This window comes from Xenopus laevis, chromosome 5S, assembly GCF_017654675.1.
Source record: "Xenopus laevis strain J_2021 chromosome 5S, Xenopus_laevis_v10.1, whole genome shotgun sequence".
Classification (NCBI taxonomy): domain Eukaryota; kingdom Metazoa; phylum Chordata; class Amphibia; order Anura; family Pipidae; genus Xenopus; species Xenopus laevis.
In genome coordinates, this window is record NC_054380.1 from 50091407 (window position 1) to 50116406 (window position 25000).

The 25000-nt window shown below is 38.9% G+C and overlaps 1 protein-coding gene across 5 annotated transcripts in view; it reads left to right on the forward strand.

Moving 5' to 3' along the window:
- Nucleotides 1-25000, forward strand: part of tab2.S (TGF-beta activated kinase 1 (MAP3K7) binding protein 2 S homeolog) — a 59608-nt gene that overhangs the window by 19462 nt on the left and 15146 nt on the right. For 3 of the 5 annotated variants that reach the window (XM_041564529.1, XM_018265334.2, XM_018265331.2), the window contains exons 2-5: nt 5811-5914; nt 8963-9012; nt 13435-13621; nt 22036-23524. In XM_041564529.1, the coding sequence (XP_041420463.1) occupies nt 13520-13621; nt 22036-23524 (1591 nt within the window). In that variant the 5' untranslated portion in view covers nt 5811-5914; nt 8963-9012; nt 13435-13519. Of the gene's footprint in view, nt 1-5649; nt 5698-5810; nt 5915-8962; nt 9013-13434; nt 13622-22035; nt 23525-25000 lie in introns of all 5 variants that reach the window. The other 2 variants (XM_018265332.2, XM_018265333.2) reach the window with 2 other exon arrangements.

Genomic DNA, 25000 nt, shown 5'->3' on the forward strand with positions numbered 1-25000 from the left:
ACCAAAGACCTGTGAGTGCAGTGTAATGTGATCTGCAGACTCCTGCACCCAGGCATTGTTTAATGGCATGCACATGTAAAACTACACACTCATGAAGTCCTATTTAACATACAAGGACTGGTGACAAAAAAGGTTGTGATGTCATCGGTTGTCGGCAAAAGATCAGTGCGTGACGTATTGGGAGTTAATTAAAGGCAAACTGTGCTAATGTACAAGTGACAATATATTGTGCACAGACACCCAGCCCGTGACTTGTTTGGTGCAAAACATTACAGTGTCAGTTGCTGTGCAAAAAAGGTGGAACGTGGGTTAATATTGCCAAAAAGACAAACCATGTGCTGCTTACTTAACCCCGGAATGCGATTTCAGCTCAAGTTCCCTTTGTGTGCTGTTACTGCTTTTTCAAGTCCTGTGAGTGCGGTTATTGTTTAATATATGGGATTCAATATCATTAACCGGCACCCAGGCATTCGACATGATTGATTTGAGTGCACCAGTTTGTATTATATATATATATATATATATATATATATATATATTTTGCCCCACCGTATTGTCCACTTGGGCTACTTAGATGTCTTAAAGGAATTGTTCAGTGTAAAAATAAAAACTGGGAAATAGGCTGTGCAAAATAAAAAATGTTTCTAATATAGTTATATAGTTAGCCAAAAATGTAATGTATAAAGGATGGAGTGACTGGAGGTGTAACATAATAGCCACAACACTACTTCCTGCTTTTCAGCTCTCTTGGTTTACACTGACTTGTTACCCAGAGACTTAAGGGGGGACCACATGGGTCATATCTGTTGCTTTTGAATCTGAGCTGAATGCTGAGGATCAATTACAAACTCACTGAACAGAAATGTACCATGTTGCCCCCCTTCAAGTCGCTGACTAACTCAGAGTTATAGAGCTGAAAAGCAGGAAGTTGGATTCTGGCTGTTTTATTAGACATCTGTTCACTCCAGCCTTTATAGATTACATTTTTGGCTAACTAGCCATATTAGAAACATTTTTTATTTTGCACAGCCTATCTATTTACACAGTTTTTATTTTCACACTGAACTATTCCTTTAACAGTGGCTCCAATACATGCTTGGTAAGGACATATTCTCATAGCAATTTGTTTGTCCCAACGAGAGCCCCCCCTACCAGGTGCTCTGCCTAGACCTTTTCTCTTTAAACTACAGGGACTCTGCACTCCAGGCTGTGCAGAAGAAGGGATGATCCAATACCAATCAGCCCATGCCTCACTGTACCCAGATTACTTGGTAGCCCTTCAGTGGCATCGCAGCACCTTATACTGAACGAATCGGCATCTGTGAGATCTGGGAATTACCTACAACATGTTATTTCCAGCCAAGCTCCGGATCATTGATGGAGGGAAAGCACGTGTTTTTGATCAGCCCGTTGATGTCGATAATTAGCTGGACTCCTGCCCTTTGTCTCAAAGTATTGTAGACTTGGAAAGATGTTTAGTTTTTTTTTTTTTAAGGTTTTTAATTTTATAATCATAACAACAAAACCAACAATAAGACAATCGCGGTTCCTTATAGATGTATGGTAATATTAGCACAGTTTATACACCATTTGAGTTCCCGTACATTAACATGTTAGTTTCTAAGTACGGTATTCCCTGGTAATCTTCTGGTTGCCCTCGGTTATCTGGGCTTTAGATGTGCTCTATTGCACATGTTGAATTAGATTGGTAAGTATGGGTTTTTATAACCCTTTAAGTCTGGCATCCCTGAGGGTAGGAGGTCCTCCGTAGCTTCCAGCCAGTCTCGCCATACCAAGTCATATTTTTGGGGGCCACCCCAGGCAGCGTAAGTGATTTGTATTACGGGGAGTGTTGTATTTATCAGGTTTAGCCAACCCTTGAGCGTTGGGGGCTGAGGGGACATCCATTTCAGAAGGATACATTCCTGCCATAAAACAGCAGGGTGCGAAAGAGAATTCTCATTGCAGCCCTAGGTGTAACCTCATCCACAACACCCAGGAGGCATACCTTTAGAAGTTATAAGTTTAGGCAATGCTGTTTTTTCTTGTGTCTATGTCAGGACTTGGGTCCAGAATTCCTGGATTCAGGGGCAGGACCAGATAAGATGCAGGTAGGTTGCCTCTGGAGCATTACACTTGGGATATTGGGGAAAGTCCCATCTGTTCATACAAAACAACCGGAGTGGGGTTAGGTGAAGTCTATGTAGAACCTAAACTAGATTGGTCTATCTCTGGTGGAGACTAAGTAGTCATAGGCCCTTATCTGTTGCCTCTTCCCATTGGTCTTCCTCCAGATCTAGGATGTCGTTACACATGCAGCATTAACTGATGGTTTTATAGTGGATAGGAGGTGGGAGTAAACTTCCTGGTGGAGGTAGCCCTGATGGTTGATTCTATGTTGCTAGTTGTGGGTGTTATTGTGTTTCATTGGAATTGGGTTCTTACTGCCTGCCTCGGTTGGAAGTATGAGAACCAGGGGAGAACTCTTGGTTGTAAATGGTTTTTTTTTTTTTTTTAAATTCGGGTCGTTTATTGAGAGAATAAAGAAAGTAGTTTACAATGTAAAGACAAATTAAGGGAAAACATTGTATCACATGTTACATGTCTATATCAAGCAGGGTGTAAAAAGCATAGCATGCAACAAACATTTCGTCATAAGTGTAACATTTTATGACAATATCGGGTCTCCCTCCTATGAGGGATTCATATCTAGTTGGACAAGTGAAATATTTACACCAGTTACCTTTCCTGAACCCTATTTGACTTAAAGGGACACTGTCATGGGGAAAAAATGTTTTTTCAAAATGAATTGGTTAATAGTGCTGCTCCAGCAGAATTCTGCACTGAAATCCATTTCTCAAAAGATCAAACAGTTTTTTTTATATTCAATTTTGAAATCTGACATGGGGCTAGACATATTGTCAATTTCCCAGCTGCCCCAAGTCATGTGACTTGTGCTCTGATAAACTTCAAGCACTCTTTACTGCTGTACTGCAAGTTGGAGTGATATCACCCCCTCCCTTTTTCCCCCAGCAGACAAACAAAAGAACAATGGGAAGGTAACCAGATAACAGCTTCCTAACACAAGATAACAGCTGCCTAGTAGATCTAAGAACAACACTCAATAGTAAAAACCCATGTCTCACTGAGACACATTCAGTTACATTGAGAAGGAAAAACAGTAGCCTGCCAGAAAGCATTTCTGTCCTAAAGTGCAGGCGCAAGTCACATGACCAGGGGCAGCTGGGAAATTGACAAAATGTCTAACCCCATGTCAGATTTCAAAATTGAATATAAAAAAATCTGTTTGCTCTTTTGAGAAATGGATTTCATGTATAATTCTGCTGGAGCAGCACTATTAACTGATTCATTTTGAAAAAAAATTTTTCCCCATGACAGTATCCCTTTAAACTGCTAGTGGTTGCATTGGGTGTTGGGGGGGTTGTAAATATGTTTAATTTCATTCCTGGGAATGAGCGTTATTTCTTTAAGCAGGTCCCCTAGCATTCGTACACCTCATTGAGGCCAGATTTGATAAGCTGATGTGTTGTAAGTGTGGGAGAAGCGAGTTCCCCCATAAGGGTAGATGTGGTGAAAGGTGGGGTGGTTTTAAATTACAGATTTTGAGTTCCGTCATCCATGCCTGGTAAGGTTTGACTATGATCGGGTGTTTAGAATGTAGATTACAGAGTTTAGAAAATGGGATATATGTGTGTGATTCTACTCCGCTTACTAATGTGGCTTGGAGTTTGGAAAGTTCGGGTTGGGCAGGTCCGGATTGAGCCACCAGTGTATGTAGTAGATCTGGGTTGCCAGTGAGTAAAAATACCAGTGTGGAAGGCCTAGGCCCCCATCCCTGGCCAGGCCCCATAGTTTGGGTAAAGTCTTTTAAAGAGTTTAGGGGTGATGGCTTGGAGGTTATTGTAGGTTTCTGGTACAATTCTCTATTCTAATATCTGTTACTTGATCAGTTGTCAAGTCCTCTGTACAGTATGTGTTTTTCGTGGCTTCTATTGTTGATAGGAGACTTGCATGTTTACATAATGTTTTGTCTTTAACACAGTTGGCTATAGAGGTTATTTCTTTTGCCAAACCATAAATAATATGTGACTGTGAGCAAATGACCAATTATATAAGGGCTTAGACCGTTCTCCTTCATTGATATATTGTTGGTCAAAACAGTAAAATGGGTCCAATTAAGTTGCTACACCGATTAGTCTCCATGGAAAAAGATCACCATTAACTTGGTTGCTATAAAGTTGAGCTGATGTGTTTCAGTGTTAAAGAGACAGTGTGACTTGGCAAAAGTGGCTGTCTACATATCCCTAAAAAAAAAGGGAACATGGAAGTAATAAGACAGCAGAGGAATCTTTGCCCAGTCTGTCTGGTCTTCTCAGGCTACAGCCGAAAGGCCTTAGCAGTCTATCACAGCACAGGCAGCAAGCACCCCATTAGCCCATTCAAATTCTATCATCCCTTTCTTCGATTACTTGGCCATGGATCTTATATACAAGAATGGTGGAATTGTATTGTTTTATTTATAATATTGGATCTGGATTTGTTGCTCCGGTATTTGTAATTAAGATTCTCTTTAGTGTTGGTACATGGAGCAGACCAGAGGCCTATATTAAAGGAGAAGGAAAGCTCCAAGACAGTTTACTGTCAACAGATAAGCCACAATAGTGCAAGCTAGAACGCTATATTTATTCTGCAGAATTATTTACCATACCTGAGTAAACAGCTCTAGAGACTCTGTTTGTTTAGGATAGAAGCTAACATATAATCTTGGTGTGACATCACTTCCTGCCTGAGTCTCTCCCTGCTCACTTACAGCTCTGAGCTCAGATTACAGCAGGGATGGGAGGAGGGAGGGGGAGAGGAGCAAACTGAGCATGCTCAAGCCCTGCCCTGGAGGTTTATGCTGAAAACAGGAAGTCTGATACAGAAGCCCATGTGTACACAATAAAAGGAAAGAAATGCTGTGTTTCTTTTGACAGAGGACTCAGAGCAGCATTATTATCATTGAGGGTTTACAGGTGTATTTATATAGACCTTTCTGATAAAGCTAACTTAATTTTAGCCTTTCCTTCTCCTTTTAAAGGGGTCGATCGCCGTTAAATTAACTTGTAGTACAATGTAGAGAGAGATATTCTTATACAATTTGCAGTTGGTTGGGTTTTTTTTTCGTTATTTAGTTTTTTTTTCTCCAATTTGCAGTTTCAGCAATCTGGTGGCTAGGGGTGAATTACCACCAATATGCAAGAGCTGAAGCTGTTTTGTAAGGAGAAATGGGTTAAAATGTGCAGGACTGATCAACAGTTACCACAAATTATTAACATGTATTTATATAGCGCCAACATATTGCGTAGCACTGTACCACAAATGGTTTGTTGCAGTTTTTGCTGCACAAGGGGGGTTCTCACCATATACTGAGAGCACGATTCACTTTTGCCACACAAAGATATTTTATTGGATAATTTTTGTTCCATTTGTTCATGTTTTCTTCATCTACTTTTAGGACTTGTTTGAAAATGTTGAATGCTTTAGGTCACATTCCTATAGAATTTTTTTTTAAAGGGTTCACACACCACTGTATATCTTGAAAATAGTTGCAACCCATTTAAACAAACGTGGTTATTTTTATTATAGTTACATACTAGGTAAAGACACCTCCATCGGGTTCAATCTTTCCTTCAGGTAAATACTGACCGTTTGTCATCATGTAATCATGTATTCAGTTATTGTTTTTACAATGTTTGGACAGTCTAGAATTGTGCATAATTCTTAAACATTTTTCCTCCTTATTTTAGGTTTGGAAAAAGTTACAATCACTTTGCACTGAAAAAACACTAAGAATTAAAAAAAAAAATGAATAAATCGTTGTGTAACAACCTAGAAATATATTCACTGAAAGGTAAGAATAACACTCCTTCCTATGTGAAAAGCACAAATGCTTAAGGGGGCAATATACAACTTTTGTTCATCATGAGTAGGTCTTGTGCTGACCATAATTTTTGTCCATTGTCCTACGTTTGTTACATTTTGATTGATTTGCTTGGGATATTGACACAGGATACCCCGTGGGATAAGCTACAAATAAACTTTAACCAGTGAGCTATATTAAACTTATTTATTTTGGGAAATCAAACCTGCCTGATTGAAATATGGCCAATTTTTGGCCAGCTATTGGTTGGGAAGGCCCATCAGAAGTCTACATCGCCCATCAGAAGGCTACATATGATGGCAGGTAAACTGCCAAATCTGTCTAAAGGACCCGAATCGGCAGTTTAAATCTGCCCGTGCTGCTGGTCTAGAAAAACTTGACCCACACCTGACCCTAACCCACCATGCGCTCCTGTTTATATACCTGCGCCCGCCCTTCTCTGCTCTGATGGAAGGGGTGGGAACTCCAGGACGCAAGTATATACAAAAGGAGTGCATTTGGCAGAAATAGGGCACTAGGCCACCTGCAAACTTGAATAGTCCGTAACCCGAATCCATGGGTCTCACGGGCTTCGGGTCGGCCTGGTCATTACTACCGTGTATGGCCACCTTTAAACTGTTCACCCCTTAAGCACCAACTTCCTAAACTCTTTATCTTTAAATTGAGACACAGACTACTCAGCTGGTGGGAGAATACTCAGAATTGCCCTCTACTGGTCCCCTCATGGGCAGGCATATATGCTCATACCTTCTCTTTTGTGTGATTATAACTTATGCTCATGCCTTCTCTTTTGTGTGATTATAACTTACCCTGTGAGCTGACCGGGGGCAATTGCCATTTGGATCTATGGGGCAGTTGACCAATATTCAGACAACAGCAGATTACAGGAAGACATTTCTTCAATAATAAAACAATACCTTGTACTTAATGAAAATTAAGCTTAAGGTATGGTCATCCAAATTATGGAAAAACCCCAGGTCATGAACATTCAGGATTACAGATCCCATGTGTGTAAATAACTGTGGTAGGGGTGGTAGTGGTAGTAGTAGTAGTTAGTAGTAGTTAGTAGTAGTAGTTAGTAGTAGTAGTAGTAGTAGTAGTAGTAGTAGTAGTAGTAGTTGTTAGTAGTAGTAGTTGTAGTTAGTAGTAGTAATGATGGATGTGGTTGGGGAAAAAAAATTTGGCTATTGGCTTAAAGGAAAACATGTTTTTTTCAAAACATATAAGTTAATAGTGCTACTCCAGCAGAATTCTGCACTGCAATCCAATTCTCAAAAGAGCAAACAGATTTTTTTATATTCAATTTTGAAATCTGACATGGGGCTAGACATTTTGTCAATTTCCCAGCTGCCCCCAGTCATGTGACTTGTGCCTGCACTTTAGGAGAGAAATGCTTTCTGGCAGGCTGCTATTTTTCTCTCTCAATGTAACTGAATGTGTCTCAGTGGGACATGGGTTTTTACTATTGAGTTCTGTTCTTATATCTACCAGGCAGCTGTTATCTTGTGTTGCGGAGCTGCTATCTGGTTACCTTCCTATTGTTCTTTTGTTTGGCTGCTGGGGGGGAAAGGGGAGGGGGGTGATATCACTATAACTTGCAGTACAGCAGTAAAGAGTGATTGAAGTTTATCAGAGCACAAGTCACATGACTTGGGGCAGCTGGGAAATTGACAATGTGTCTAGCCCCATGTCAGATTTCAAAATTGAATATAAAAAAATCTGTTTGCTCTTTTGTGAAATGGATTTCAGTGCAGAATTCTGCTGGAGCAGCACTATTAGGCTAAGGCCACACTAGGCGATAGCGCCGCGATTTGACTCGCGGCGACTTTTCGCCGCGACTTTTAAGCCGCAATCGCTGGGGAAACTTTTGCGCTGGCGTCTATGGGGAATCCAGCGTAAAAACACACGCGGCGATCTTTTTTCTATTGTCGCTCGAAATCGCCTAGAGAGGCAATTTCGAGCGACAGTAGAGAAAAGATCGCCGCGTGTGTTTTTACGCTGGATTCCCCATAGACGCCAGCGCAAAAGTTTCCCCAGCGATTGCGGCTTAAAAGTCGCCGCGAGTCAAATCGCGGCGCTATCGCCTAGTGTGGCCTTAGCCTTAACTGATTCATTTTGAAAAAAAATTTTTTCCCATGACAGTATCCCTTTAAACATGTTTGTCTACATGAAACCTGCCTACCAGCTAGTTTATTCAGAGGAAGGCTAAAACATCATCTGTACCCTGAAATGTATTTTTCATACTACAGTGCTACGCAATATGTTGGCGCTATATAAATACATGTTAATAATAATAAATACTCTGATTGCATTTGGGGATACAATTCTACAACTTCCCACATTTTTCACATATGAAAATAGAACTTTAACCCAAAAGATTTCAGTTCAATAGCTTTTTATGGCAGAGAGTGTCTGCAACCCTAACTATAAATATGGGCCATCAATTAAATTAAAATTCATATTTTGGAGCAGTGCAAAATCTAGGTTTAGGCAGCAAAGGCTACTTCCTAGGAGGGGGCACAATTCAAATGGGGCTGTTGAGATCTAGCCCGACCCCTTGATGTAATTGTCCCCACATCTGTGATGTCACCCTCTGCCTGGACCTAGCGTCTGAAAAAGGTGGCAACCCTATGGGGGGGGGGTGAGCAGGCTGTGTAGTACTTGACCTGGCTCTGTTTTGAACATTTAGTCATGTAAAATAAGCATTTCAATGTAATTTTTTATTAATTTGTAACGTTTGAGTGTGCAGTACAGTGTTCCTAGTAAAAGTATTAAATGGCATTCCATCCGATAATCCATTATCGGATAAGATCACATTATCGTGAACAAAGTAAAATTGGTATAGTCCTATAGTTTGGATCACTATTCCTCCAGATTTTCTCTGAATTTTCTGTGGTTTCAAAGTCCTTTGTAAATGTAAGATGTATGTAAGTAAAAAAATACAAAAAAACACAACAAAAAAAGATGTATCAGAGATGTATTTACCTGTTTTAAAAATTCTCTTTTTTTCTGTTCTAGAAAAACAGCTGTAATGTCAAAGTTTTGACAAAAATGCAAGGACACTTAAGGTAATTTCTGTATCATGTAAATATGTTTGAGATTTTTTGTTTTTACCAATTTTATAGTACTTTTGCATATCATTAAAGGGGTGATAAACCTGTAAGTTAACTTTGATATGTCCTAGAATGGCTAATTCTAAGCAATTTTTTAATTCTTTTGTTTTTTAAATTATCTTTTTCTTCTGACTTTTTCCTGCTTTTAGATTTCAGACAGTGATCCAAAAGACAAATACTTTGTAAGGCTACAAATGTATTATTAGTACAGGTATGGGACCTATTATCCAGAATGCTCGGGACATAAGGTATTCTGGATAACAGATCTGTACTTTGGATTATCATACCTTAAGTCTACTATAAACTCTTGTAAACATTAAAGGGGAACTTCACAAAAACATAACTTAAGCTTTTTCAAAAGTAAACATAATTTCAAGCAACTTTGCAATATGCATAAATTTAAAAAAATATGCAGACTTTTCATGATTTTTAATGTTTTTTGACAGTTCCCTAAGCCTAGCCCCCTACACTTCTGCTGATCTTTCTGGCTACTTTGCTGAGCTGGCTGACTACTATTACTTTGTATCAACGGCAAGCTGTCCTTAGCCTGCATCCTTCAAACCCCACAATTCCCTGCACATCTGATTTCAATAAGGAATCGCACATCACAGTGCAATGCATTGTGGGTTATGTAGTTCATGCATGCTGTCTGTAAGCTGTGGAGAAGTTGTTACAATTTGTAACATCAGTTTTAGTCCCTCCTTCCCTGCAGGATTTCAAATGATGCAGAAAGAGAAGAACTGTTATGCAACTGGCTTGCAGCATAGAAAATGGCATTTATTCATACCTTTTGAAGAAACTGGTAACTGTGATTGGGTATATTAGGGGTTTCTGTGTTATGTGGGACTCTTTATCAAATTTTGGTTTGAAGCCAGAGTTCCCCTTTAAATAAACCCAATAGGCTGGTTTTGCTTCCAATAAGAATTAATTATATCTGTTTGGGTACAAGGTACTGTCTTATTATTACAAAGAAAAAATCATTTTTAAAAATGAATAATTTTTAAAACTTTGGACTTTTTTTTATAAAATGGAGTCTACGGGAGACGTCCTTTCCGTAATTCAGAGCTTTCTGAATAACGGGTTTCCGGATAACGGATCCCATACCTGTACTTTTTATTGTTTTGGTTTTCATCCTGACCACCTCCTTTTCATATTCCAGACCCATATTTAAATTGGTGCATGGTTGCTAGGGTGATTTGACATTTAGCAACCAGATTGCACAAACTTCTAATGAAATGAAAAACAATTAGATTCTCAGAATATACTCAGAATACTTAAAGGTAATTCAAAGTTTAACAACCCTTTTAAAGGATAAGTAAGGCTTTTATTTTAAAATCCCTTAAAATTACTGTGCCTCAGAATAACCTACTTTTCTCCTTGCTTTCAGATTTATTTTGTTTCTCTATTACAGACAGTTCAACTGCAGCTCTTTTAGTTACTTCATTGTCTAGAGCATGGGTCCCCAACCTTTTTTACCTGTTAGCCACATTCAAATGTAAAAGTAGTTAGCGAGCAACGCAAGCATGAATAAGTCCCTTTGGATGCCAAATAATGGCTGTGATTGGCTATTTAGTAGCTGCTATGTGACGGACAGCATACAAGCGCCTCTGTTTGGTAGAACATCTGTTTTTTAAGCAACCAAATTCAAAAATAAGCACCTGCTTTGAGGACACCAAAAGCAAAATCCAAGGGGTTGGAGAGCAACATGTTGCTCATGACCTATTGGTTGGGGATCACTGGACTAGAGTGAAGCTTCACCACTGTTCGCTTTCTGAGCACTCCTTCACTCTCCAAGGATGAAGACCTCAAAGAGGTGCCTATTGGACATGCTCACTGTCTTTGCTCCAATGGAAATCGACCAGACATACACAGTAGGCCCATCTTTGAATGAAAGTAACTAAATAGCTGCAGTTGAACTGTCTGCAATAGAGAAACAAAATAAAATCTTGCAGGGAGAAAGGCATGTTATTCTGGATTAAAATTGTTTAAAAGAACACTATGCTGCTTTGTTTGTTTTGTGCAATTGAGTTTATATAATAAAGCACACCTCTATGAAGTCTATAACTGCTTCACTTGGTAAAATGAATATAGTAAAATGTACTTTGTGAACTGCAAAGAATCAGGCTGGAGCCAAGGGAGATCTTTAAATGCCAGCTGTTCCACAGCACAACAAGCAGGATAGGGCACAGGTGGACGCCAGTGTGTGATCGCTCCCAGAGGTTCTATACAACACTAGAATTTTTATAACAGACTCCTACATTTACACATGGGCACACATTTTTTTTCAGGGTGGGGCTGTGCATACTCACAGCACATACATATCACACAACAAAGTTTATTTATTTTTTTACTTTGTAATGTTATCACTTTTTAAAGCAATTTCTAAAATATTTTAAAATCTTTCCAGTTCTGGGTAGCTGTTTAATGAGTTTGGCCATATAACATTTTATTGCAGAGCATAAGGACTTGCATTTTACATGGTAGCACATAAGAGGAGGTTGAAAACAGATGTCAGTTTAGTTCAACTCTCGACATTTTGTAGAATAAAACCTTTTTGTTAAATAAAACCTGCCTAACTGCTTATTGATCCAGATTATGATGAAAAATCCTATCTGAAAAATTTTCCTCAGATGGGGGAAAATTCTTCCTGGCCCCAAGATGAGGGGGGGCAAAATGTTTTCTCTATAAATGTGCTAAGAGTTGATATTGATAACCCTATATTTTGTCACTTGATAAAAAGACATTTCACCTTTTCTAGAATGTACTGTATCTGCCAGTACAACCTTTTCAGAGAGAAAAAATGGTTGTACCGAAAACTTTCAATATGGCACCTTCTTTGTTCTAATCTCCATTGATGTCAATGAATAAACCATTGTTTATTGAATATCTGCCTTATATATGTATACTGTAAGGCACAGGCTGGAGAATAAGTTAACCTGTTTGTGGATAATACATTTAATCACTTTAAATTTGGGGATCCTGGCTCCTTTCTGCCTTAAAGGAAAAGTTCAGTGTAAATGACACAAGACGTTTTGTTCCCCATAATTAATCTTGGTTACTGCCCTTAAGCACCTCACCTCATGTCCAGCGTAAACAACCCCAACTTGGGCAGTCTTTTCAGTAAAGTGCATAATATTACGTTAATGCTGCTTAGCCATAAATTTATCAACACTAAATGTTAGTTTACATCTCAGATGCAACTGCAGAAATGATAGCTTGTATGGCAGAAGTGCCCATACTTTACTAACGCGAGGTCTACATTTAGTCATGATTTGCCATAATGATCTACATCCATAAAAGCTTTGTTAGCATTCTGTTCCATGGAAACTAATGCTTAAATATTTATTTATACCTTTGATATAAATTATTTATGAGAATTAATACTTAACAAACAACTATTTCTTATGTAACCATAACATAATACATATCTGAATGAAAAGATTGAAATATGAGGGTGATTTAGACAAGCTATTTGATGACAGTGTCTTGAGATCTACTGATCACCAGCTAAAGGTCTACTGGTAGATCCTGATCTACCTTTTGGTCACCCCTGTTGTATGGGGTGTCAGGCTAATACTCTTCTGGTAAAAGCCCATATAAAGATATGATGGTTTAATTTCTGGAGCCCGTAGATCTATTTCTGTAGATCATGACTTTAAGTTCCCTTGATGTGACATGGGAACCATGGTTAAAAAGTGTAGTTGTGATAAAGTTGCATTCTCTTTATGAGATGGTTCTTGTATATAAGCCTAAAATGGCTTCTTCTAATTTTGCATCTTATGTAAACATGGGGTTTTTATATACAGAGGGCTACTCTGTCAATTGTTGATTTGGTCTGAATGCGCTTGCATGAACAGGAATTGGAATATTACTTTAATTCTAGTTTTATATTTTGCAGACTTTGCACTTAAAGGTGACCCACCCCTTTAAAACAATAGTCAAAACATATGTTGTGCACAATCCTTTTAGCATTTTAATATCAAAGCAAGTTTTAGATTGTTAAACAGAGTCCTATTATTAATATCCTTAGTAGAACTTTAGAAAAAAAATACACCTTTATATTCTCATTCATGATATTGCTGTTTTAGTTAAAAATAAAAAAAATATAGTCTTTGATTTAGAATATTGTTAGAATACTCAACCAAAACCTCTGTTTTATACTTTCTAACAATGGTCTATCCTAGTTGTCTTCTGATTTTTGTTCATAAAAGGCTGAACTGTTATATGTTTGCTAGATATCTATGAACAAGGGATTGGAATGCAACAAAGGGGCTAGATGTTTTTGATACAAGGGAAGGAAATTACTGCAATACACTTTATTTAGTTTTGTTCAATGTGCATATTTTTCTAATTTAGTGTTTTGTTCCTTGCTAACAGAAGATGTTTGCTCAGGATGAAATGAATTTGGCTTCCAGCAAGGCCTAGAACTGTCTAAGAACAGTTCTACAGAGCCATTAGACGAATGGCCCAAGGAAGCCCGCAAGTTGACTTTCAGGTTTTACACAACCTGCGGCAAAAATTCCCAGAGGTGCCTGAAGTTGTTGTTTCCCGATGCATGCAGCAGGTCAGTGTTTTCATTGTTATTGAACAACTTTTTTCCTGGGAATTTTCAGCATGCATTATAAATACATGTTAATAATAAAATATTGATTTTGACAAGTGACTTTAGAATTCTGCTGGCAACCAAAGAATTGTTGCTGCTTAACATTGAAGTGTTGTAATTCTCTTGTTCACTAATTTTCAGGTACAATGAATAGTTTTTAAGTTGGTGAGAAAATGCTATTTATATATAAAGACAAGCTTTATATTGCACTACTTCAAGTTCTCTTAAAGGAGAAGTCAACCTGTACGGGGAAAAAACCCTCCCCTGTGTAGGCCCCCTGACCCACCAGCCCCCCCCGGGCAAATGCCCCTAACTTGTTACTCACCCCTCGTCGCAGGTCCTCTGCTGCCGAGTTCATGGGCGCCATCTTCTCCCGAGCACTCTTCTTCCTGCTTTGACCAGTGTTTTTTGGCGCAGTACAAGGCATTTACTGGTAGGTATCTTTTGCGCATGTGCCAAAAACACTGGTCAAAGCAGGAAGAAGAGCACTCGGGAGAATATGGCGCCCGTGAACTCGGCAGCATAGGACCTGCGCTGAGGGGTGAGTAACAAGTTAGGGGCATTTGCCCAGGGGGCAGGTAGGCCGGGGGGGGGGGGAGGTGGGAGGAGAGCCTACACAGGGGAGGGGGGAGGGTTTTTTCCCCTGTGCAGGTTGACTTCTCCTTTAACTGTGTAAGTGTAGTTGAAGCAATGTGAGATCAGCTTCAGCTGCGCATGCTCCTGTGGGGAGATTACAGTCAAAAGGATCCCAAAGTAGCATGAGAAGAATGCCCCTAAACCCGACTGTAATACTGTGCAATAGTTTACTTTGGCTAAATCCTGCAGTGGATGTACAGTTTGTCTATATCATCTAGTTGAAGCTAATAAAACTGGGTAGCTGCCTGCTTGGCCCTGCAAACATTTGGACAACGGATGGATTTCACTGAACGATAAAGATTTTCTGACAGATGTTGGATGCATAATCGTTCAGTGCCCACTAACCTCACGATAATTTGATGGATTTGTTGGATCGCACTAAAAATAGTAGTAAGGGAGAGAAAAAGCTCAACATCAATGGCTACCTAAAGCTGGCCATAGACGCATCCAATCGTACGATTTGAGGATTCGCCCAATTTTCGGACCACGTGAGTCCAGACATTTTTCGACCGGCGGAGATCGTCATTTGGACGATCGGACAGGTTAAAAAATTTCTATCAGCTGCCGATTATATCTCTGCATGTATTGTCGATCGTACGAGGATTCGAACGATCGGATATTTGCATCTATGGCCAACTTTAGGACCAAAGGATAAAAGTTTTTGTGGCACTGTTTAAAAGCTTTAGCAAAACTGTAGTCGACCATATCTACTGCAACCCTGCTGTGCAACAAAGCACTTGTTCATAAATAGGGATGCACCAAACACTTATTTTTAGGATTCATTCAAATTCCAAATTAACACAGTATTTTACTGTGCTGTCAGAGTAATAGCAAATTCAAATCTTATTTTTACCTCGCTCCACTGACGCTACCATGTGACCTCACACCATATTGACGTTCAATTACTAGGAAATTGGATAGGGTAGTCTTTCATCCGGATCACTACAACCAGTTTACGGTCTTACTGTTACTATGGTTGGCATGTGGTTCATTGTGTAGACAAATTATTGGCTGGGTCTGGGCTGACCCATTTGTTATGGTACACATTAGTACTAATGATATAGTAAACAGGAGATGGTTGACTAAGGAGGAAGTTTGTGAAAGTAAACAAAGATCCTGTGCTGGATGGTATTATTTTAGTTATTTAATTTTTAGGATACATAGAAATATGGTGTTGCACAAAAAGGTATTTTGTTCTCACTCTGACAACAATAGGCTTACCATTTGTGGTTGAAAGCTTTTGGTGAGGGGAAATAAGGGATAAGATACTGGAATACATTGCTTCATTTTTTATTTGTTTTTTTTAATTATTTAGCTTTTTATGTAGCAGCTCTCCAATTTGCAATTTCAGCAATCTAGTTGCTATGGTCCAAATTATCTTTGCAACCATTCATTGATTTAAATAAGAGACAGGAATATGAAAAAGAGTGGACCTGAATAGAAAGACTAAAGTAATAAAAAATCAGCAAACCAATACATTTGTAGCTATACAGAACATTTGTTCTTAGATGGGGCCAGTGATCCCCATTTGAAAGCTGGAAAGAGTCAGGAAAAAAATACAAATAATTAAAAGTGAAGCATGAACAGTATGGTAACATTTTACTTCAATTTTGCATTTGTCAAGGAATCACTGTTAAAAAAAGGGAAATGTAAAAAACTGGGCAGCATGGTTATCTACCTATCAATGAGGTTCTATTAACTTGTATAAAAAATCAGTGGGAATTTATTTTTAGCAACACATTTAAATATATATAAACACTGACATTAAAAAAAGTACACAAAAGCAATTATAGAGCCGGTTTTACTTTCCCACAGTAGGATGAAAGACAGTAACCCAAACCACTGAACTTGTGAATAATATATAGTGAATAAAGTATCCCCTTTTGTGAAATATAAGGATATCGAGGAGTTTCATGACCATATAAAAACACGAGGCCGAAGGCCAAGTGCTTTTATACAGGTCATGAAACTCCGAGTTAACTTCTAATATCCTCATATTTTGCAACAGGGGGTACTTTATTATAATACACAAGTCTCAGTGAGTCATGTGACAGAAATGACATCACTACTCACCGTTTATAACTGATAACATCAGAACTCACCGTTTATAAGGATATCATTTACAGGATATTCATGGCTTTTGTGTATTATAAAGTGTTAAATGGGTAGTTCACCTTTTAACTTTTAGTATGTATAGAATGTTGTGTTATTAGTAACTTTTGAGTTGGACTTCTGTTTCATTATTATGGAGGTCATTGAGCCTGGCAACCCAAAAAACCTTTGCACTGTGATGCTGTAATTTTATTCCAGCAAATTTCAATTCTAAATGGGAGACCTGCTGAATAGAAATCTAAAAGCCTCTGTCTTATGTGACAAAACATTATAATTAACCCTTTAAGTGCCACAGAACGTAGAATCTACGTTCTGTGGATCAAAGGACCAAAGTGCCACAGATCGTAGATTCTACGTTCTGCAGCACTTCCGGGTTTGCGAGCGGAGGAGCGGCTGTTAGAGCCGCTCGCTCCGCTCCTTCACGATCCCCTGCCCCTAGACAACGAGCAGAGCAAGGGATCGAGTGGCCCCTGGGGCGCGATCGCCCAGGGGCCCAAAAACAGCAGCAGGCACGTGTTACTTACGTGTCCTGCTGCTGCAGCCTACACCGCGCCGTAGATCTCCGCCCCCACAGCACAGGGACACAGATGACGTCGCAGATCTCTTCCAGGGGCTCTTCCTGATCGTCTGCAACAGTCTCCAGCGACTTTTTCAGGTTAGTGCAACAATTACACACACAAACACACCAACACACACTTATTACAGTAATACACACTTAGATTCACACTTACACACACTTACACATACATTTTTGGGGATTGGGGGGGTCACTTACACTCACTGCACTTACACACACGTGCACACGCACACACGCGCACATAACATGTAATTTACCATTTGTACACACGCACATACATGGCATTGTGGCTTTTTTTTTCTTATCGCATCGTCTCTTTTTTTGGCTGAAAAAAATGTTTTATTGCCATTACGAATAGCGTATTCGCTAACCGTACTGTGCAATATCTTTTGTATGTTATTTCGGTGATTATATTGCAATTTTGGGTATTTTGGTGCATTTTTAGCCATTTTATTGAATTTTTAGCCATTTTATTGCATTTTCAGCTCTGCGTATGTTGTGTTCACTTGTTTCTAGCCGTATAACCTGTTTGGCCCAGCTAAAATATTCAAACTGTGATTCTGACGGCCGATAACACTAGTCTGGAAAAAAAAACATTGATTTTTGTGGTTTTATTGGATTTTTTTGCATTTCACTCTTTACTGCCTTATTTTGTTTTGCCTTGTAAATTTTATCTACTATATATCCATTTGGGGGTCTCTGTGCGCCACATAGTTTGGTATATCTATGCATGTGTACTTTCTGAAAATATATGGTTTTCTGGGGTCTCTGTACTGTTAGGGGGGGGTCTAATGTCGCATATTACACACACCAGGTGCTTATATTGCAGCGGCCAGCGCACGTCAGCCGTGAAAATGTATATACACTATTGTCATTTGGGGGTCTCTGTGCGCCACATAGTTTGGTATATCTATGCATATTGGGCATCAAAGTGTTTAGTAGACCCCTGGCGTTCATATTTAGGATGTTTTATACTGATAAGTTACGAAATGTGGGGCATATAATGGGGTAAAATTCAAGCTTTGTGACGATTTTCAGAAATTTGATAAAAACCGTTATGTTCAGCATTGCTTTGCAGTTTGGCAGTTTGCAGTAGAAACACTTATTTACCCATATTGGATTCGTCAGAATGTGTACTTTCTGAAAATATATGGTTTTCTGGGGTCTCTGTACTGTTAGGGGGGGGTCTAATGTCGCATATTACACACACCAGGTGCTTATATTGCAGCGGCCAGCGCACGTCAGCCGTGAAAATGTATATACACTATTGTCATTTGGGGGTCTCTGTGCGCCACATAGTTTGGTATATCTATGCATATTGGGCATCAAAGTGTTTAGTAGACCCCTGGCGTTCATATTTAGGATGTTTTATACTGATAAGTTACGAAATGTGGGGCATATAATGGGGTAAAATTCAAGCTTTGTGACGATTTTCAGAAATTTGATAAAAACCGTTATGTTCAGCATTGCTTTGCAGTTTGGCAGTTTGCAGTAGAAACACTTATTTACCCATATTGGATTCGTCAGAATGTGTACTTTCTGAAAATATATGGTTTTCTGGGGTCTCTGTACTGTTAGGTGGTCTAATGTCGCATAATACACACACCAGGTGGTTATATTGAAGCAGCCAGCGCGTCAGCCGTGAAAATGTCTATACATATTGTCATTTGGGGGTCTCTGTGCGCCACAAAGTTTGGTATATCTATGCACATTGGGCATCAAACTGTTTAGTAGACCCATATGTTTATATTTAGGATGCTTTATGCTGGTAATGATACATGGACAATACGATGCTGGAAAGTTGAAGCTTTGAGGCAATTTCCAGATATTTCACCAAAACCGCCAAATTTGGCAAAGCCTTGCGACTCAGTAGTTTGGAGCAGAAAGGCATGGGTACCCATTTTAGATTCTGTAGAATGTGTACTTTCCAAAAATATATGGGGTTGGGGGGTAAACATATATTTCTGTGTTTTTACCCCACAAAAATGCAGTCAGTGTTGATTTTTCATTAGCTGAAGTTACCCACGGGACTGTTTGTATGCGCTAACTTCATTTTGGGGCCTCTAAATGCCAGATACTTTGGTAAACCTATGAACAATGGCCACCAAACTGTTCGGAGGAACCCTGGCAATCATATTTAGGGTGCTTTTTCTTGGTGCATAACGATACATGGGTGATATGGTGCTGAGAAGTTGAAGCTTTGAGGCAATTTTCAGATATTTCACCAAAACCGACAATTGTGGGAAAGCCTTGCGACTCAGTAGTTTGGAGCAGAAAGGCATGGGTACCCATTTTAGATTCTGTAGAATGTGTACTTTCCAAAAATATATGGGTTTTGGGGGGGTAAACATATATTTCTGTGTTTTTACCCCCAAAAAATGCAGTCAATGTGTTGATTTTTCATTAGCTAAAGTTACCCACGGGACTGTTTGTATGCGCTAACTTCATTTTGGGGCCTCTAAATGCCAGATACTTTGGTAAACTTATGAACAATGGCCACCAAAATGTTCAGAGGAACCCTGGCAATCATATTTAGGGTGCTTTTTCTTGGTGCATAACGATACAAGGGTGATATGGTGCTGGGAAGTTGAAGCTTTGAGGCAATTTTCAGATATTTCACCAAAACCGACAATTGTGGGAAAGCCTTGCGACTCAGTAGTTTGGAGCAGAAAGGCATGGGTACCCATTTTAGATTCTGTAGAATGTGTACTTTCCAAAAATATATGGGTTTGGGGGGTAAACATATATTTCTGTGTTTTTACCCCACAAAAATGCAGTCAATGTGTTGATTTTTCATTAGCTGAAGTTACCCACAGGACTGTTTGTATGCGCTAACTTCATTTTGGGGCCTCTAAATGCCAGATACTTTAGTAAACTTATGAACAATGGCCACCAAAATGTTCAGAGGAACCCTGGCAATCATATTTAGGGTGCTTTTTCTTAGTACGTAATGACACATGGGTGATATGGTGCTGGGAATTTGAAGCTTTGAGGCAATTTTCAGATATTTCACCAAAACCGACAACTTTGGCAAAGCCTTGCGACTCAGTAGTTTGGAGCAGAAAGGCATGGGTACCCATTTTAGATTCAGTAGAATGTGTACTTTCCAAAAATATATGGGTTTGGGGGGTAAACATATATTTCTGTGTTTTTACCCCACAAAAATGCAGTCAATGTGTTGATTTTTCATTAGATGAAGTTACCCACAGGACTATTTGTATGCGCTAACTTCATTTTGAGGCCTCTAAATGCCAGATACTTTGGTAAACCTATGAACAATGGCCACCAAACTGTTTGGAGGAACCCTGGCAATCATATTTAGGGTGCTTTTTCTTGGTGCATAACGATACATGGGTGATATGGTGCTGGGAAGTTGAAGCTTTGAGGCAATTTTCAGATATTTCACCAAAACCGACAATTGTGGGAAAGCCTTGCGACTCAGTAGTTTGGAGCAGAAAGGCATGGGTACCCATTTTAGATTCGGTAGAATGTGTACTTTCCAAAAATATATGGGTTTTGGGGGGTAAACATATATTTCTGTGTTTTTACCCCACAAAACTGCAGTCAATGTGTTGATCTTTCATTAGCTGAAGTTACCCACGGGACTGTTTGTATGCACTAACTTCATTTTGGGGCCTCTAAATGCCAGATACTTTGGTAAACTTATGAACAATGACCACCAAAATGTTCAGAGGAACCCTGGCAATCATATTTAGGGTGCTTTTTCTTAGTACGTAATGATAAATGGGCGATATGGTGCTGGGAAGTTGAAGGTTTGAGGAAATTTTCAGATATTTCACCAAAACCGACAATTTTGGGAAAGCCTTGCGACTCAGTAGTTTGGAGCAGAAAGGCATGGGTACCCATTTTAGATTCAGTAGAATGTGTACTTTCCAAAAATATATGGGTTTGGGGGGTAAACATATATTTCTGTGTTTTTACCCCACAAAAAATGCAGTCAATGTGTTGATTTCTCAGTAGCTGAAGTAAAGTCCTGAACAATTTGGATGTGCTAACTACATATTGGTGTCTCTAAATGCCAGATACTTTGGTAAACCTATGCATAATGGGTATCAAACTGTTCAGTGGACCCCTGGCAATCATATTTCAGGTGCTTTTTCTTGGTACCTAATATAGTTTGGGATATGCGGAGCAGCAAAATAAAACCTTTGAAATGATTTTTCAGAATTTTGAGTTTTTTGTTGAAAAACCGCTATGTTCAGACAAGCTTTTATGTTTGGTAGTTGGGAGTAGAGAGACATAGTTACCCATTTTGTAATCGGCAGAATGTGTACTTTTCAAAAATGTATGGTTTTCTGGGGTAAACCTACGGTTTCAGGATTTTTTGCCTTGGAATCTAAAGCATGCCGTTTTCTGCCTTAGTGCTTTCAAAATTCGGTAATATACTGCCGGGAGTTTTTGCTGTACAGAAATCCTAAATCTCCCTAAAACTATACATATCTGGTATTGGCACGTTCGAGAGACATAAGGCTTTCCAAATCAGTTGGATTTTCATCCGTAAAATGAAATATTTTTCTGGTATAAATTGATATACGATGAAAAATGGTAATTTTTCATTTTTTTTTGGTATTTAGCACTATAAATTTTTTTGCACAGGTGGAAATACATGAAAACTCAGGCAGATTTAGAAAGCTCAGTTTCTACCGAAAAAAACAATGTATAGTTTTCCTAGGTAAACTATAGGTTTCCCCTCAGAAAATGCCCCTAAAGTGAGAGAGCACAAAATGTTTCAAAAACGGCTGGCATTTCGCGTAACCAAAATGTGAAATTCTGCTGGCACTTAAAGGGTTAATGTAATGAAATGAAAAAGAAATAATGTAACAAAAGGGTGTACTAATTTGGTTACTATTTCTTTTTTTCCCCCCAATAGTCCCTTGAAAAAAAAAATTTAAAACTGGTTTCTACTGTATATAAATGAAATGTAAAGAGGCTGACTAGTGGGAGGAAAAGCTAATATCTAATAACCAATAGTATTTATTTCTGTTTGTTTTTTTTCTTATTAATCAATTCCCATGTTTTATTTTGGCAGAATAACAATAACTTGGATGCTTGTTGTGCTGTACTGTCTCAGGAAAGTACAAAATATTTGTATGGGGAAGGAGAATTATCTCCTCCAGATGATCCTCGAATTGCAAGCTTAAGAAACCACATGACTTCTCTCAATTTGGATTTGCAGTCACAAAACGTGTACCTTGATGGAAGGGATGCCACTAGGATGAATGGAAACAGTAGGACTCTAGCTCACAGTATAAGTGATGGCCATTTTCAAGGAGTTCAGTCCAGCAATGAACTGTATCAACCAGAGCCACAAACTGCACCTGCTCATGTTCCTGCTGGCTTTAATGTCTTTGGAATGGCCAATACCATTAGTTCTTCAAATCCTGGACATCAGTTTGGCCTACATTTAGGCAGCAAAGGGTCATCTGCTTCACAGACACCAAGGTTTAACCCTATAATGGTGACATTGGCACCAAATATCCAGCCTAGTCGTAATACGCCAACATCTTTGCACATTCACGGTGTTCCTCCACCAGTTCTTAATAGTCCACATGGAAACTCTATCTATATTAGGCCTTATGTTACTTCTCAGAGTGGTACATCTCGACAGGCACAACAATCGCCAAGTTGGGTGTCTCATAACCCAACACAACCACAACAGATTTATCCGCCATCACAACAAAATCCGTGGACAACTCTTCCTACTTATTCTGCTCCACATACCTCATTGCAACAGCCAATCCAATCTAGTATTCAGGGCCACCAGACCTCTCATGTCTATATGCCAATAAGTTCACCTACAACTCCTCAAGCACCCATGCTTCATTCATCTGGCAGTGGTTTACAACCTTCCACCCAGTATAATATTCAAAATATCTCAACAGGCCCCAGGAAAAACCAAATTGAAATAAAGCTTGAACCACCACAGAGGAGTAATTCATCAATGTTACGACCATCATGTTCTCGCAGTTCTATGAACCCTTCCTCTATTAACAGTCAAACCAGAAACCAACCCACTGTTTACATAGCAAGCCCTCCAAGCACAGACGAAATGATCTGTCGCAACCAGCCTAAGGTCTACATTTCTGCCAATGCTCAAAGTGTTGATGACCAGGTAATCAGGAACTCGCCTACCGTTTTCATATCTGCAAACCCTGGGGCAACAACTACATCCAAGAATATGTCTGGGCAAGTAAGCATGGGTCCTGCTTTTATCCACCACCACCCTCCCAAAAGCCGGGCACATGGTAACAACACATCAGCCACATCTCCGCGGGTGGTAGTAACTCAACCCAACACAAAATATACTTTTAAGATAACTGTATCACCAAATAAGCCTCCTGCAGTTTCTCCAGGGGTAGTCTCTCCAACCTTTGAGCCTACAAATTTGCTTAACCTTCCTGATCCATTTGCAGAATCAGAAGGTATGCAGCATCTTACGGACCCTATTTTACCATCCGATAAAATAAGTGAAGCACGAAAATTAAGTGTGGGATCGGACGATGATGCATATACACAAGGTAATGATATTCTCTGAATAACATGAAGTTATTTTGCAATTTGTGAATGTTTGTTCATGGTACTAATCTCTGAACATTTGGTTCTATGTAGGATGTGCCCTTATTCCAGGGAGAACTGGAGAAATTGTTAACTTATCTAGGAGCCATGAATATAGAATTTTTAAGATTCGGCTAAATCCAAAGCACATGTGACATAACAGTTGAATGTAACGATTTTTGGTTCAAAATATACACAATTTTTTTTTGAACTTGCAAATTTTGTTGCCGGCAGTCACTGTGTTACTGCTGGTTTCTAACCATTGGCAGTAATGTCAGTTGCCATTGGGAAAACGTGTTGTAAAGTAGCCTGAAGTTTTGTTTGGGAAGGAAAATAGTGATATTTTATGGCCAGCAGTAGCACAATTCACCATGGGCTAATAAATTGTCCTGTTTGCGAACTTTATCTCTAATTGAAATGGGGAAAAATCACATGTGGAATCAATGCTAATGTATAAGTATTTTTCTAGTTTTACCTCTTAAGAATGTTTTTTAGTACTTAGCCAATAATTGCTCGTCATTTACATTATACACTGATGGGCCATAAAAAAAGGTAAGATGTCTTTGTCGATGGACTGGGCTTTTGACTATGGACCTAGGTCGTTAGCCCCTCTCATTCTGTCACCGCACTTAACATAATGAAACAGAATGTAATAACCTTATGATAATTATTCCCTTAAAGAGGTGGGTCATTTTTAAGTTAACTTTTAGTATGTTATAGAATGCCTAATTCTAAGCAACTTTTCAATTGGCCTTCATTATTTCTTTTTTATAGTTCTTTAATTATTTGCCATCTTATTCCAACTCTTTTGGAACTCTCCAGCTTTTAAATGGGGGTCACTGATCCCATCTAAAAACAAATGCTTTGTAAGGCTGCAGATGTTTTGTTATTGCTACTTTTTATTACTTATCTTTCTATTCAGGCCTCTCCTATTCATATTCCAGTCTCTTGTTTAAAACAATGCATGGTTGCTAGGGAAATTTGGACCCTAGCAACCAGATTGCTGAAACTGCAGAGCTGGGGAACAGAAAGCTAATTAACTCAAAAACCACAAATAAAAAAAGAAAACAGATTGCAAAATTGTTCAAAATATCCCTCTCTACATCATACTAAAAAGTTAACATTAAGGTGAACATTCCCATTACAGGAGAACTAAACCCTAAAAATTAAAAAAAAGCTCAGTACGTGACAGCAGCACAGAGCATGTGATGGTAAGCTACTGGGCATCTTTGGAGGCACAGATCTTCCCTACTAAAGGGCTGGCTGTATTGGGCTGATATAGATGCCCAAAACATAATGTACAATGTTTCTTCCTGTGTCTTTAGTTAAGCTTTAGTTCTACTTTAAACTGTATTGATTTATTTTTGTGCACATAAAAACAAAAAAATATTTTTAAAGAGTCAAAAATATTCATTTTATTGGTTTCAAATTTTGTTAAG